At 37.5% G+C, this 16,771-nt stretch overlaps 1 protein-coding gene and 1 non-coding gene across 6 annotated transcripts in view; both read left to right on the top strand.

Moving 5' to 3' along the window:
- The window catches only part of RC3H2 (ring finger and CCCH-type domains 2), a 43,664-nt gene that overhangs the window by 17,548 nt on the left and 9,345 nt on the right, over positions 1 to 16,771 (top strand). For 4 of the 5 annotated variants that reach the window (XM_059657930.1, XM_059657926.1, XM_059657925.1 and 1 more), the window contains 9 exons: positions 96 to 271; positions 1,556 to 1,756; positions 2,226 to 2,358; positions 2,459 to 2,577; positions 4,555 to 4,667; positions 7,010 to 7,318; positions 12,770 to 12,984; positions 13,688 to 14,118; positions 14,687 to 14,857. In XM_059657930.1, the coding sequence (XP_059513913.1) occupies positions 96 to 271; positions 1,556 to 1,756; positions 2,226 to 2,358; positions 2,459 to 2,577; positions 4,555 to 4,667; positions 7,010 to 7,318; positions 12,770 to 12,984; positions 13,688 to 14,118; positions 14,687 to 14,857 (1,868 nt within the window). The remainder of the gene's footprint in view (positions 1 to 95; positions 272 to 1,555; positions 1,757 to 2,225; positions 2,359 to 2,458; positions 2,578 to 4,554; positions 4,668 to 7,009; positions 7,319 to 12,769; positions 12,985 to 13,687; positions 14,119 to 14,686; positions 14,858 to 16,771) is intronic. The other variant, XM_059657928.1, reaches the window with a different exon arrangement.
- Positions 2,032 to 2,142, top strand: LOC132212917 (small nucleolar RNA SNORD90). Its single transcript, XR_009447852.1, has one exon. It is a non-coding gene; the product is annotated as a small nucleolar RNA SNORD90 (small nucleolar RNA).

Raw genomic sequence — 16,771 nt, 5'->3', positions numbered from 1 at the left:
TGGAAAATGAACCACTGTAAACTAATACCAAGGAAATCTTTGACAGACGTGATCTGCAGGGTTTCTCATTTATCATGAACTCATGTTTCTTCTAGCTATGCAAGAAGAGGCCTTGAAGCTGGTGTTGCTGGCACTAGAAGATGGTTCTGCTCTCTCAAGGAAAGTTCTGGTACTTTTTGTTGTGCAAAGATTAGAACCAAGATTTCCTCAGGCATCAAAAACAAGTATTGGTCATGTTGTGCAACTACTGTATCGAGCTTCTTGTTTTAAGGTGAGTAATAAGCAACCATCTAAATATTACATGCCTATATGTGGGACAGAGGCTTTCTGTAATGGGTATTATCCTGTTAGAGGCCCCCACAAATGCAGAATGCTTATAAGAGTTGAAGGAAACTCTTTTTTTGAGAAGTACAACTTTTTGTTTTTTAATATATTTTTATTGATTTTAGAGAAGAAGGGAGAGAGAGAGAAAGATAGAAACATCAGTGATGAGAAAGAATCATTGATAGGCTGCCTTCTGCATGCCCCCCACCAGGAATCGAGCCTGCAACCCAGGCATGTGCCCTTGACTGGAATCAACCCCGGGACTCTTTAATCTGCAGGCCCATGCTCTATCCACTCAGCCAAACCAGCTAGGGCGTTTTTAAATATATTTTATTGATTTTTTACAGAGAGGAAGGGAGAGGGATAGAGAGCCAGAAACATCGATGAGAGAGAAACATCGATCAGCTGCCTCCTGCATGTCCCCCACTGGGGATGCGCCCGCAACCAAGGTACATGCCCTTGCCTGAATCGAACCCAGGACCCTTCAGTCCGCAGGCCGACGCTCTATCCACTGGGCCAAACCGGTTCTGGCAGAAGTGCAACTCTTAATTGCCTTGAATTCTCATTTTTCTTTAAAAGAGTTTTTTGTTTGCTTTTAGCATGGAGTCAGAACGATTCTGTTTAATGCAGAGATATTCAGATTGGGTATATCTCACGTAGGACTTGAGCATTCATACATACTTAAAATTTTGTGATCTTCAAGCCAAGGGTTTTGATTCAGTAGACCTGAAATTATAGTTTTCAAAACTTCATGGGTGATTCTGATGCATATTAATAGAATTTGAATAGGACCAGGTTCTCTTAATCACCTGTGTCCATCTTTACTACTCAGGTAGATAGATGCGTATGGTTCCCAGGAGATACCCTGTACCATAGATGGTGGTTAGAGAGGTGCTAGCATCCTCTGGTTTTTTGGGTTTCTTTTTTTCTACTTTTTAGATTGATAATTCCTCCTTTTTTTCCCTCAGTGTTTCTTTAAGTAGGTTATGACAGAATATAGATTTTTGTGACTTCTAAGTTATACTCTGCTCTTAAATTATGCCAGATTAGAATTTTGGGTGTCCTAAACTTTTCTTTCTTGTACCGTCTTTTTGTGGTATCTGATATGTAGTAGTTTCCCCCCATCTTACATCCCCCCCCCCCCCCAAAGAAAAAGAAGGTTTGGTTATGGAAGGAGGGAAAGCAGACCGGTTCTGATGGGTTGGGTGTATTTCTCCTTTCTATTGCTTAGGTTACTAAAAGAGATGAAGACTCTTCTCTGATGCAATTAAAAGAAGAATTTCGGAGCTATGAGGCATTACGCAGAGAACATGATGCCCAAATTGTTCATATTGCTATGGAAGCAGGACTTCGTATTTCACCCGAGCAGTGGTCCTCACTTCTATATGGTGACTTAGCGCATAAATCACACATGCAGTCTATTATTGATAAGGTTTGTGAAATTAGAGATCCTAATCTATTGTTGTTACATTGGAAAATACTGGAATCTTCTGAAAGGACTAAAGAGACAACCAGTTGAAGATTCTATGTTTTTAAAAATCAGAGTCTTATAAAATCTTTTTTCCCCCTTTTAATTATTATTATTTTTTTAACTTTCAAAATAAACTAAGGGAGGCAATAGGGAAGCAAATACAGGATAAAAGCAGCTTGGCTTACAAAGTCTGTCATTTATCTACATTCCAACTCCAGAGAGCTAATACAGCTTATAAATGAGTTTTCTGAGTGTCTAATGATGAATTTCATAGGGCAGATTCTGAGGTGAAAATCTAATTCACCATTGATACTCCTACTATGGAGTCTGAAGACACTCGAAAACCTATTTAGTATATTGACTTAATGAAAGCATTTGAAAATAGATGTAAGAATTAGAGTAAAAACCACTCTGTCTTCTGTTTTGTTAGCTGCAATCTCCAGAATCATTTGCAAAGAGTGTCCAGGAATTGACAATTGTTTTGCAACGAACAGGTGACCCAGCTAACTTAAATAGACTGAGGCCTCATTTAGAGCTTCTTGCAAACATAGACCCCAATCCAGGTATGTTGGAAAATACTCAATTGCTTTTGTTTTTCATAATAACAAGATAATTTCTGCTAACAAATTCTCTCCTCCATCCCATCTCCTTGGCTTATTTTAGATGCTGTTTCACCAACTTGGGAGCAGCTAGAAAATGCAATGGTAGCTGTTAAAACAGTAGTTCATGGCCTTGTGGACTTCATACAGAATTATAGTAGAAAAGGCCATGAGACACCTCAGGTAAGCACGTTTATTGTACTTGTACCGTTATCTCTAACAGAGGTTCATCCTGAACATTTAACAAGCTATCTGGCTAATGAACTCTTTAAATGGCTCTACTCTCTTATAAGTTTTATTATCTATTCTTTTGGGAGAAACTCAAGTTGTAGTATACCTGATAAATAATTCAGAGCACAGCAACAGTTTGGATTGTATCTTGAATATGAATTTATTGCAGATGTCTTTTACCAAATGTAGATTATTCATTCCTTCCAAACATTTTATCTGATTCTTTCCTAATGTGGAGAAATTGTCACTTTTTTCTTCATTTCTGTCAATGAATTTCTATTTGTAAATATGTGGAAATTGAATTTTTAAAATATTTTCAGCCCTGGCCTGTGTGGCTCAGTTGGTTGCCAGTCATCCAGTGTACGAAAAAGTTGCTGGTTCGATTCCCAGTTAGGACACATGCCAGGCTCCATCCCCAGTAGGGGGCACAACGATGTTATTTTTTCTCTGTCCCTCTCCCCCGCTCTCTTAAAAAAAAAAAAAATCAATAAAAATATTTTAAAACACATTTTCAGTGTACTTTAGAAGGAGTTATTTAAGGTATAACTCCTTTATTCTAATAACACCTATTTATTATTTATTAACTTTTGTTGTTGTTGTTAATCCTCACCTGAGGATATCCCCCCCCCTTTTTTTTTTTAGCGAGAGTGGGAAGGAGGAAAGAAGGGGGAGGGAGGAAAAGAGAAAGGGAAACATCCATGTGAGAGAGACATCAGTTGGTTGCCTCCTGCATGTGGCACAACTGGGGCTGGGGGTTTAACCTGCCACCCAGGTACGTGTCCTTAACCAGGAATCAAACCCCTGACCCTTCAGTGCATGGGCCGATGCACTAACCACTAAACACACAGCCAGGGTGACATTTTTTTATTAAGTTACTGTGAGCCAGTTCCTATGTTCAATCTTTTACATATATTATTTCTAATTCTCACAGTCACTTGCAAGATAATTGCTATTCCCAAGTTGAAGCTTAAAATGGTTAAATAGCATATCTAAAGTCATGGGGCGGTGACAGAGGTAGGATCAAATCTACTCCAAAGTGGTCTTTCCAATCTTATATCCTTATTCCTTTAGAAGACATTATACTATTCAAACACCAACTGAAAGATAAATGTTTCATCTTTATTAAGGTCACAAAAATAACGAGGACATTTTAGATTTTAATGCAAATCATAGTAGGTATGATGAGGTTTTTATATTTTGCCTCATTATGTGAACTTAACTCCGAGCCTAAAAGAGAGTTGTACCCTCAACTTGACAAATAAATAGGTATTTCTTAATTTTTCACTTTCAGGGGAAATCATATTCTACATATCCTGGGAAAGCTTAATTGAACAAACTTATGGCCTTTAAATGCTTTTTTAAAGTTTTTGTTTGGTTTTGGTATCATAATTTTTTTTAAATATATTTTTATTGATTTTTTTACAGAGAGAAAGGGAGAGGGATAGAGAGTTAGAAACATCGATGAGCGAGAAACACTGATCAGCTGCCTCCTGCACATCCCCCACTGGGATGTGCCCACAACCAAGGCACATGCCCTTGACCGGAATCGAACCTGGGACCCTTCAGTCCGCAGGCTGACGCTCTATCCACTGAGCCAAACCGGTCAGGGCTTGGTATCATAATTTTAACACAGCAGTGAATTGATGAGGAAACCTTGTATTTTCATGGGCTTTATGTTGACTGACAAATAAATAGACATAACATTTGAACCAGTTTCAGATAATCTCCAGAGGGAATGTCTAAAATGCCAACTCAGGGTTATGCCACGTAATTCTTAATAAGAAACACTGGAATGATTATTGTTTCAGCATGAGAATTACTTATATCTAATGTGAAAAAGAATTGAAGGTGTAGTCATGAAATTTTGAAGTCCCAAGAGTGAATAACACCTGGAATCTTCACTTTTCCACACACTGATTCTTTTTGTAGCCTCAGCCAAACAGCAAATATAAGACTAGCATGTGCCGAGATCTAAGACAGCAAGGAGGGTGTCCACGAGGAACAAACTGTACTTTTGCCCATTCTCAGGAAGAGCTTGAAAAGTAAGTTACGAGAATTCTGTTGCATATGGGTTTAATTGTGGACCATTATGAAAGTGTTAGATACAATCTTAAAGTTTGTGATGAGTTTTCACGATGCAATTAACGACCTTGTTGCTTCTGGGAGCAAGGTTAATGTAAGTTAACCAGCTGAAATACATGTTTCTGCTAAGCACCTGTGTAGAATGAAAATACTTCTATGTGCAATCTTATTTGCTCCAGTTCACTTGAAGATAACAGCAAAGGCCCAGGTAAATGGTAATGCAGATTTTCTTTTTATGACTTTTGGTCTTATTTTAACAGTCTTTTTATGTATCTTTTCCTTTTCTCTTCTCCTATGGGTAATTCCTTTTTCTAGGTCCATTTACCCCAAACATAAAAGTAAATGGGTAAAAGCTATTTTCTTTTATTATTTTTAAAAATATTTTTTTATTGCTTTCAGAGAGGAAGGGAGAGGGAGAGAGAGATAGAAACATTGATGATGAGAGAATCATTGATCAGCTGCCTCCTGCACGCCCCCTACTGGGGATTGAGCCTGCAACCTGTGCATGTGCCCTTCACCAGAATCAAACCTGGGACCCTTCAGTCCAGAGGCCGATGCTCTATCCACTGAGCCAAACCAGCTAGGGCCTGAGTATCAACTTTTAATGGACCTTTCCCTTTTGTTTTTAGACACTTTAAACTCAGTTTGAGCTCATTTTCTAGTCCTATGCACCCTTCTCTTCTACCTTCCATTCTACTCTGCCCCAGTGTTCCCTGATCCAACCAGTTAATTCATGTCATGTTATAAGAATCATCTTTGTGTCAGTTTTCTTTCACCTGCTTGTCTTAGTCACTAAGTTCTATCAGTTCCTATATATTTCTCAATTCTTCCTTCATCTTTCCATTCTTATAGTCCAAACTATCATCCCCTCTGCCCCCTTCTTTTAATCCTCGCCTGAGGATATTTTTTCCATTGATGTTTTTTTTTTTTTTTAAGAGAAAGTGGTAGGAAGGTGGTGGGGGAATGAGAGAAACATTGATATGAGAGATATTGATTGCCTCCTGCACTCATCCTGACCAGGGCCAGGATCAAACCTGTCACCCAGGTATATGCCTAGACCGGAAATTGAACCTGCAACCCTTTGGTCTGAGGGCCGAAGCTCTAACCACCAGGGCTATCATCCCCTTTTCTTGATACACAGTTGCCTCCTAACTAGTTTTCTTTTTAAAAAAATATATTTTATTACTGATTTTTTTACAGAGAATAAGGGAGAGGGATAGAGAGGTAGAAACATCGATGAGAAAGAAACATCCATCAGCTGCCTCCCACTGGGGATGTGCCCGCAACCAAGGCACATGCCCTTGACTGGAATTGAACCTGGGACCCTTCAGTCCACAGGCCGACACTCTATCCACTGAGCCAAAACAGTCAGGGCCTAACTAGTTTTCTTACAGCTACTGTTGCCCACCCCAATCTCATTATTTCCCACAAAATAGGGAGAACTTTGCCATAAGACTCATTGTAGATACTTAGGTATTTTCTCATTACTATATGGATAAAGATATAAAATCTAGATTGTGGCTCTAAGACCTTGCATCATCTAGTCTGTGCCTACCTTTCTGATAATCATCTCATAAACTAATCTGTTTATTTAAAAATGAGTTTTAATTTTTTTATTTCTTTTTTGTTGTTGTTAATCCTCACCCAAGGATATTTTTCCATTGATTTTTTTAGGGAGAGTGGAAGAGAGAGGAAGAGACAGAGAGAAACATTGATGTGAGAGAGACACATCAATTGGTTGCCTCCTGCACGTGCCCCCAACTAGGGCCCGGTCAGGGAGAAGACTGCAACCGAGGTATGTGCTCTTGACCGGAATCGAACCCGGGACCCTTTGGTCCGCAGTCCGATGCTCTATCTGCTGAGCCAAACCGGCTAAGGCAGTGTTTTCATTTCTTTAAAATTATATAATTAACAAATTTTTTCAACTCTTGTATACCTTTCTCTTTATATTCCCAATTAAATTTTATATGGTTTATTTCATTTTTATTTAGTGAACTTTATATTCCAGATAGACAAAATTTTCAAAAGGATCTCTTCCCACTCCCTCAGAAGCCTTCTTTGGATGCATGTGTACTTTGCTTGCTATTAAATATGTGCCTATATGTACAGGTGTCTGTGTAGGTGAATGGAATATGTATTTTCATGTGGCCTCTATTAGAGCAGAGTTTGATATAGACCGTATATGATATTTAGCTGAAGAAACTTTCAAAACTGTTTCCTCCTTTTTAAATCTTTTCCCATTGTCTTTTTTTTTTAAGATATAGTGAAATAGTCATCAATACATTAATTGTTTTTAAAACAGGTATCGATTAAGGAACAAAAAGATCAATGCAACTGTAAGAACATTTCCTCTTCTAAATAAAGTTGGTGTAAGCAACACTGTCACAACCACAGCCGGAAATGTCATTTCTGTCATAGGAAGTACTGAAGCAACGGGGAAAATTGTTCCAAGTACAAATGGAATTTCCAATGCAGAAAACAGTGTTTCCCAGCTAATCCCACGTAATGCTGACAGTGCATTAAGAGCTCTGGAGACTGTGAAGAAAGTGGGGAAGGTTGGCACTAATGGTCAGAATGCTGCTGGGCCTTCGTCAGAGTCAGTAACTGAAAAGTAAGTAGTAGGTAAAAATGCTTAATATGAGTTACTTAGACTTTGTAGAAATGCCTGAGTATTTTTATTTTTCCTGAGGAAAAGCAGTTAGTAGAAGTTTTATGTAGAATGTATCATGTAGAAACAGTATGAAATTCCAAAATAATTTGAGTGCTAGTCCTGGCTCTGTAACTGAATAGCTTTGTGACCTTGGGAAGTCACTTTAACTTGGTTTTGTTTCCCTCAATCATAAACTGAAGAGGTTGGACCACAATTATGTTTTTTCACACCTTCTTTCCTTAAACTTGAGGGTTGAGTCCATAGAGGTGCCAGAAAGGAATTAAGTAGAAACCTAAGCAGGTGAGAGGCTTGAGCTTCCAGCTCCTGCTTTAATGAGAACAGTTCTAATCTATATTCTGTAATGGTGTATAGAAATTAAGAGGGAAATCTTTGGAGCCAAACTCTCTGGGTTCAAATTCTGGCTGTTACTTAATCTGTTTTCCTCAGTTTACTCATCTATAGAATTAGTATAATAATAGTACCTACTACTATTGTGAAGATAAAATGACTTAATACTGCAGTGTGCTTTGAACAACACCTGCCACGTAGCATTTAATAAATATCTGTCATTATTATCATTATTATTGCCTCCATTATTGTTGGATTTCAGCATAAGATTTAATTTGGCAAAGGGGTTTTGGTGCTTTAAGAAAAAATTTTAAAACTTCCAGATGATCTGAAAAGTTCCACCTCTAAAATTTCATGCTTTGTTGTTCTTTTATTTTAAAATCCAAGTTAAAGCATGTTCAGATTTTGTCACCCATATCTAGTGTGTCAGTATCTAGTATATACCTTCTAGGAAAAAAACTTTACGCTAGGTTTATGCTAGGCACACAGTAAACTGCTGGTGATTTCATATAATAAATGATGGGTAAGTAAGCATTTATATTTTTTATTTCTGCAGTTAGCATGTCATAGGGGAATTTGTTTATTAAACGATCATTATACTCTTACCTCGGGGAGATTTCAGAAATTATATATATCAGAGAACATTGTCTAGTTAGCAAATGTTACTTGCGCACTCATTCTGAATTCTGTTCTTGGCACTCTTGAAAATACATGAGATGTATAAGATATCTCTGTCTTGTAAAAACAAGATGATATAGTTTTGAAGACAGCATTTACATAAATGAAGCAACATTGGAGCTACATACAAAAGGCCACATAGTGTATATTTCCATTTATTTGAATGTCCAGAATAGGCAAATCTATATAGACAGAATGTAGATTAGTGGTTCCTAGGGGCTAGGGCTAGGGAAAAAGGGAATGGGGAGTGAATACTAATGAGTACAGATTTCTCTTGGGGTTGATGAAAATGTTTCAAAAATAGATAATGCTAATAGTTGTATATTGTGAATATACCAGAAATCACTTAAGTGCATACTTTTTTTTTTTAAATATATTTTATTGATTTTTTACAGAGAGGAAGGGAGAGAGAGAGTTAGAAACATCGATGAGAGAGAAACATCGATCAGCCGCCTCCTGCACACCCCCCACTGGGGATGTGCCCGCAACCAAGGTACATGCCCTTGACCGGAATCGAACCTGGGACCCTTGAGTCCGCAGGCCGACGCTCTATCCACCGAGCCAAACCGGCTAGGGCAAGTGCATACTTTTAAAGGGTAAATTATATCTCATTTTAAATATGATGGACCAGGAGGAAACTTTTAAAATAAATTAATACAAATAAGTAAATCATATATTTATTCAATCAAGAATTATGGGTCTTCTATGTGCCAAACACCAGGCCAGCTAGTGTAGTAATGATAATGAACTGGATATACTTCCTGCCTCTAACGGTCTTCTCGTGTAGTTTAAGAGACAGATGTAATATATAATATATTGTGAAAGGTACTGTAATGGAATTGTGTTCCAAGTGTTTTTGGACATTAAAAAAAGAGTAACTGATTCTGCAGGGAGTCACTGTAAAAGGATTCTCAGATGTTAAGACAATGAGCTGGTTCCAAAAATATGGATAGTTAGGAAGGAGTGGCTTCATCAGTAGAAGGGGCACAGCTAAGAGCATGTCTGTATGAGAGGGGCTGCAGCAAAGGAGGGCCTAGAATCCTGAAAGTCATCCACAGCTATAGCCATCTAGCTGTCTGACTGAAAGTTGGTTTTTTCCTTAAGTCTGAATTGTTGGGGCAGCTTGCAGGATTTCTTGAGCCCATGAACCTTGTCATGGATTTTGATGTCTTTTTCTTGATACATCTAAGAATTTTTCATCTCAAAGTACTGACCCATATTTACAGTATATAACATTTTGATATGAAAGGATCAGATAATCTTTGTAAAAACATTTAACATATTGCCTAGAGTGCTCTCAATAATTGCTCAGTAAGTGTTATTTGTTATAAGGAAATTCTCATCATTTCCTTTGTTGCCTTTATTATTTTACTTCAAAGACTAAATATAGCTCTAAAACATCTTTGAACTCAATAAGTCGGTATATTTCTATCAAATATTACCCCACTGTTCTTTATTTCCTACATTTTAATACCCAATTACACATAGAAGTAAACATTTACTGGACTTAAAGGCAGCACATTCTCCTTGTTGTTGCTACTCCAGCTTTAAAGGGGCTTCTCTAGTTTGAGAAAACCCTTCTAATTTAGTTGAGATACAGCATATTGAATTTCTGTATCATTAATAAGATCATTTCCTTGAGTCACCACATGTCAAGCTCTGCTAAAGTTTGGCTTTTATTTTCATAATGTTTTAATTTTTCAGTTACAGTTGATATACAATATTATATTAGATTCAAGTGTACAACATAGTGATTAGATATTTATATAATTTACAAAGTGATTCCCCCCATCTTTCACCATTCAATATTATAATATTATTGACTTTATTTCCTACTAGAGGCCCGGTGCATTAATTCATGTACAGGTGGGGTCTCTTGGCCTGGCTGGCAATCAGGGCCAATCGGGGCAGACTGGCCAGGGGGAGGGACCGCGGAAGGTTGGCTGTGGGAGTGCACTGACCACCAGGGGCAGCTCCTGCGTTGAACATCTGCCCCCTGGTGGTCAGGTCACATCATAGTGGCCGGTCGTCCAGTCCTAACAGCGGCTTAGGCTTTTATATATATAGATGATATACTTTACATGCTCGTGACTATTTCGTAACTACCAATTTATACTTCTTAATCCCTTCCCCTTTTTATCCATCACCCCAATTCCCCTTCCATTTGGCAAGCATCAAAATGTTCTCTGTATCTATGAGTTTGCTTCTGTTTTGTTTGTTCATTTATTTTTGCTTTTTTTAGGTTCCAAATATAAGTAAAATCATATGGTATTTGTCTTTTTCTGACTTATTTTACTTAGCATACATAATACCCTCTGGGTCCATCCATGTTGCTGCAGATGGCAAGATTTCATTCTTTTTTTTTTTTTAACTGAGTAATATTCCATTGTATATATGTACCACTTCTTCTTCATTCATCTATTGAGGGGCACTTAGGTTGCTTCCATATCTTGGCTGTTATAAATAATGCTGCAATGAACATACAGGTGCATATGTCTTTTCTAATTAGTGTTTGGATTTCTTTGGGTAAATACCCAGAGTGGAATTGCTGGGTCCTTCTTTGTCTCTTGTAGCCTTTGTTTTAAATTCTGTTTTGTCTAGTATAAGTATTACTACCCTAGCTTTTGTTTGTTTTTATTTTTATGAACTATCTTTCTCCATCCCTCTACTTTCAGTCTGTGTGTGCCTTTCCAACTGAAGTGAGTCTCTTGTAGAAAACATATGAAGGGTCTTATTTTCTTATTCATTTAGCCACCCTGTGTCTTTTGGTTGGAGCATTTAATCCATTTACACTTAAGGTAATTGTTGCTAGATGTGTAGCTATTGCCATTTTATTATTCATATTAGAGGCCTAGTGCATGAAATTCGTGCACTCGGGGGGAGACAGCTTGTGCCCTCTCGCAGTCCGGGGGCCTCGCTGCTGCTTAGCACTGCTGTGGAGGTGGGAGAGGCTCTATGCTCGCCAGCCGTCAACCCAGCTTCTGGCTGAGCAGCGCTCCCCCTGTTGGAGCACACTGACCACCAGGGGGCAGCTCCTGCATTGAGCATCTGCCCCCTGGTAGTCAGTGTGCGTCATAGCAATCAGTCATTCCGCAGTTCGGTCTATTTGCATATTACCCTTTTATTATATAGGATTTTTTAAATCTTTTTTTCTTCTATTCTTAAAGTAAGTCCCTTTAACATTTCTCCTAATACTGGTTTGGTGGTGGTGGTGGTGCACTTTTAGCTTTGTCTTATCTGGGAAAAGTTTGACTTTTTAAATTTTTACATTTTAAATTTATATTTATTGACTTTAGAGAGGGGGAAGAAAAGAGATAGAGAGACTTCGATTTGTTGTTCCACATATTTATGCATTCATTGGTTGATTCTTGTATGTGCCCTGACCTGAGGGCTAAACCTGCAACCTGTCAGGGCTAAAACTTTGACTTCTTAATCCTACCAGACCTGAGGCTCTGAACCTAACTGTCCCCTATACCTGAGCTCCTGAGCATTAAAGAGAAAAAACCAACATGATATAGAAAAATGTTAGTTACATGCAAACAAGTGGTTAGAATAAGATGGAACTTGGAGACATTGTAGAAAATAGGTCTACCTTTCATCTACCTTTCATCTAGCGCCAATATTTCACCTTTGTGAGAAAATTACCGAAAAATCAGTACAGCGGTCTGGTAGGGTTAAAAGCCATGATGAGGTCCTGTGGAGCTGATTGCTTGGTGACTCAACAAAGAAAATCCTTTGTGGGGTTGTTGTTGTTTTTTAAGATAAAAGGTTTGCGTATGTTGTGTTAATTTAATGAGTAGATATTTCATTGGAGTTTTGCTCATCCAACAGATATTTACTACATGGCAAGAACGATTTCATTTGTCCAACAAATGTTTATTTAGTGCCTTCTGTGTGCCAGGAACTGTTCTAAGTCCTGGAGAGATAGCAGTTAACAAAATGGCTGTTCCTCTGTGTGTTTATATTTCAGCTAAGCTAACTCTTAACAGAACAACCCTTTTCATGTCTGTCTTCTTTGTCCCTAAGAATACTACTGGTAGACTATGTTGTTTCTGTTGAGAACTTACTGAAAAAGGAATTTTTAAATTTTTTCAATAGGAAAAATTTTTGTTCAAAGGCAAGTGAAAGAGACTGATGGGTCACATTAGTGCCTGGGATTTGTTTGTATTTCTTTTTGTTCTTATCAGAGATCTGTCACGATGCTGCTGTTAGTTAGCAATGTTAGGTGGCAATGAAGTTCATTTTCTTAGTTGTTACTATGGAAATTCCTAAAGTATCTTTCTATTAGTTGTTTTGCTATATAATTACAAAAAATGCCTACTGAGGAAGACTTAAGAATCATAGACAGTGATTCATCATTTGCTTTTTGTTAAATTTTCTCTCCAGTAAAATTGGTTCTCCACCCAAGACTCCTGTAAGCAGTGTAGCAGCTACCTCAGCTGGGCCCTCTAATGTTGGAACAGAACTGAATTCTGTGCCTCCAAAATCCAGCCCATTTATAACTAGAGTACCAGTATATCCTCAGCATTCTGAAAACATTCAGTATTTTCAAGATCCAAGAACTCAGATACCCTTTGAAGTCCCACAGTACCCACAGACAGGTAAGTAATTTTAGACAGTTCTAAGAAAAAAAGAAACTGTAATATAACATTTGTTGCCCTTAGATAAGTAAGTTAATAATTTATGTCTATCTAGAATATTTGCACTTAAAAAATAATCCTTTGGACTTCATGACCCCTAAATTTCTTTTTTGCCCTAAGAATATATAATTCTACATACAAATAGTTTTAGAGTTGTCATTCTTATGAACTAAATATAGGGTCCATAGAAGAGCTTCAAGGAGTTCTGTAAATGCCCTGAAATGATATACAAAATGTTTGGTTTATATATTTAGGTGTAATTTTGGAAAGACAACACACAACTTATATAGATTTTGAAAAAGGTTTTAACCTCGGCTCCCAACAAGGTTAAGAATCGAAGATGTAATTATAATTACTTAATTCAAAACCTGTGGGAATAGATGCCCTAGAAGGAAATGTACCAACCATCTGTTAATAGCTGTATCATGTGTTTTTAGAGAACAAAATAATGAATGTTAATGATTTTCATATAGTGGTGTCTTGAGAGGGTATAGCTTCTTTCAAAAGCAGGGGTAACTAAAATAAGGTCAAAAGCAGGGGTAACTAAAATAAGGTCAAAGCTTATTTTATTTTCCCACATTAAAGATTGCTTTAGACTTAAACCATTATAAAATGTTGAATTTTACTAAGATTACATTAAATATTCCTCTTTCCAATTTTTAAGGATACTACCCACCACCTCCAACGGTACCAGCTGGTGTGACTCCCTGTGTTCCTCGCTTTGTGAGGTCCAATAATGTTCCAGAGTCCTCCCTCCCACCTGCCTCCATGCCATATGCCGATCATTACAGTACATTTTCCCCTCGAGATCGAATGAATTCTCCTTACCAACCTCCTCCTCCGCAGCCATATGGACCAGTTCCTCCAGTACCTTCTGGAATGTATGCTCCTGTGTACGACAGTAGGCGCATCTGGCGTCCACCTATGTACCAACGAGATGACATTATTAGAAGCAATTCTTTACCTCCTATGGATGTGATGCACTCGTCTGTCTATCAGACGTCTTTGCGAGAAAGATTTAACTCCTTAGATGGGTATTATTCAGTGGCTTGTCAGCAGCCAAGTGAACCAAGGACAACTGTGCCTTTACCAAGAGTAAGTGATGATGGAAATAGGAGTGCTGCTGTAGTGTAATGGCTAAGAACCCAATGTCTGGTGTCAAACCACCCAGGTATATATCCTCGCTCCTCCACTTACTGTGTGACGTATGGAAGTTACTTGACTTCTCTATGTTAGTTTTTTCATCTGTTTGATGGAAATAATAGTAATACTTACCTCATAAGGCTGTTGTGAGGATTAAATCAGAAAAACAAAGCTCTTAGAACTGGACCTGATACATATTCATGCTCAGTAACTGTTGTTTGGATAGGAAACTGATGGGAAGATAAAAAGAAATCTTCAATATATAGGAATAGGGTTTATTTTCAGTGTCCCCACATTCATACAAATGACTTTCCAAAACCCCAAAAGTGAGTGCTCAGATTTTTAATATACCTTGACCCTTTCATTTAATTGTGTAAAGAATAGGCTAGGATGATTTCCCTATTGTATTTTTTGTCCCAAATATATAATAAATTGTTTACTTTATCTCCACAGAATATAATTAAATTTATTTACTGCTCCCTACATGATTAAGATTGTTTCTTTTATCCCCCCCCCTTAGGATCCTTGTGGTCATTTGAAGACCAGTTGCGAGGAGCAGATAAGAAGAAAGCCAGAACAGTGGGCACAGTACCACACTCAGAAAGCACCTCTTGTCTCTCCAGCTCTTCCTGTGGCAACACAGTCTCCAACACCACCTTCTCCTCTGTTCAGTGTAGACTTTCGCACTGACGTAAGCAAGGTTTCAATCACTTGATGCAGGGATAGGTCAAACAACTGACTTCAGAGCACTCGTTCAATCCGGGCTTAGCTATGGTGGCTATTTTGCAGTGGTTTGGTTCGCAGCTGAATTTAGTTCAACACGTTAAATTTGTAAGCATTATCGATAGATTTTATGAGACACTGAAGACCTTTAGGACACAGTCCCTTTTTCACCAAGAATTCAAAATCTTTTCAGCAATATAGTTCTCATTATTTTTTATGGTTTTTGTTAATAATAGCATTTATATCTGCCATTTATTGAGCACCTACTTGTGCCAGACACTGTACTAAGCATTTACATAATGTTATTTAATTCTCACAAAAACCTTAGAAGGTAGATGCTATCCATATTGTGCAGGTTAGGAATCCTACCCAGAGAAGTTAAGTAATTTGCCCAACTAATAAATTCAGTCTATAAGTAGCTGAGATTTGAATCTTGGTTTACCTGAGATATTTCTTCCCTACTTTACAAAAGGTGCAGAAATGCCTACTGTATTATTCATGGTGTTTTACATCACTGTAAATTATTGTTCTTGCCATCGCAAAACAAGTTTTTAAACCAGGATCATTTCAATGTACTCTGGTGTTTTTAGTACTACTATATTTAAACACACCATTTTTTAAAAACTCCTCTAGTTTATTCTCCATCCCTAGAGTTTCTAATATAAAAAGTTTTTTGAGTCCCTTCCTTATGAAAACTTTTAAACAAAAGTAGAGAGAATATATAATAAACCCCGTGTGCCCTCACCTGGATTCCACAGTTACCAACTCAGTGAACCTTATTTGAACCCCCTCTTCCGAATGGATTATTTTGAAATAATCCTAGACATCAAATATTTTCATCCATGAACATTTCTTTTTTTAGCTTTAAAAAAATGTATTTATTGATTTTAGAGAGGGAAGGAGAGCGAGAAACAGAGATTAATTGACCCATCTATTTTATGCATTCATTGGTTGATTCTTGTATGTGCTCTATCTGGGGATCAAACCTGCAACCTTGGTGTATCGGAACGATGCTCTAAGCAACTGAGCGACCCAGCCAGGGCCCATCCATGGATATTGCAATAAACTACTGAATTTTAAAACTAGATCCAAATTTTTTTCATCAAACTTAGACTTCTTTTCTTTTTTTAATATATTTTATTGATTTTTTTTTTTCAACCTTTTATTCAATTTTTCATTTTATTGATTTTTTACAGTTAGGAAGGGAAAGGGATAGAGAGTTAGAAACATCGATCAGCTGCCTCCTGCACACTCCCTACTGGGTATGTGCTCGCAACCAAGGTACATGCCCTTTATCGGAATCGAACCTGAGACCCTTGAGTCCGCAGGCTGACGCTCTATTCATTGAGCCAAACCGGTTAGGGCCAAACTTAGGCTTCTTAAGACCAGGTAAATATCTTGAAAACAGAGTGATAGATTTGCCACTTGCTTAATAATAGAAAACTGGATTTACATTTTTTATACTATGCTTTTGAAAGTATTTCCCTGAGACTCAGATCTGCTATTAGTAATATGACTTGGGATAAGTAATTTAATCTTTTTGGCCTTGAGTTTCTTATCTATCTAATTAGTAAACTAGATTTAATGATTCTTTCAACTTTAGTATTCTTGTTCTACAGTTATCCTTATAGTCTCTCTAAAATTTATCCACTTCCCCTTCTTGATCCAGAGCCTTGTTTGCATTATTTTTGTTCTTTATTTAATACTGTTTGGTTTATCAGTTATGTTTCCTTATTTCCTTATTCTTTTCTCCAAATGATAAACTACTTTAGGACATGGACTGTAATCTATGTGTATGTTTGTTTCCTTTTTTTTTTTTCTTTTCTGGAGCACCTTATACCATGTGAGAGGCATGCTATAAATGATTTGTTGATTGGTTTTA

This window comes from Myotis daubentonii, chromosome 11 (assembly GCF_963259705.1).
Source record: "Myotis daubentonii chromosome 11, mMyoDau2.1, whole genome shotgun sequence".
Classification (NCBI taxonomy): Eukaryota; Metazoa; Chordata; class Mammalia; order Chiroptera; family Vespertilionidae; genus Myotis; species Myotis daubentonii.
Note: the sequence above shows the minus strand (reverse complement) of the source record. Positions and strands in the feature narration are given on the sequence as shown.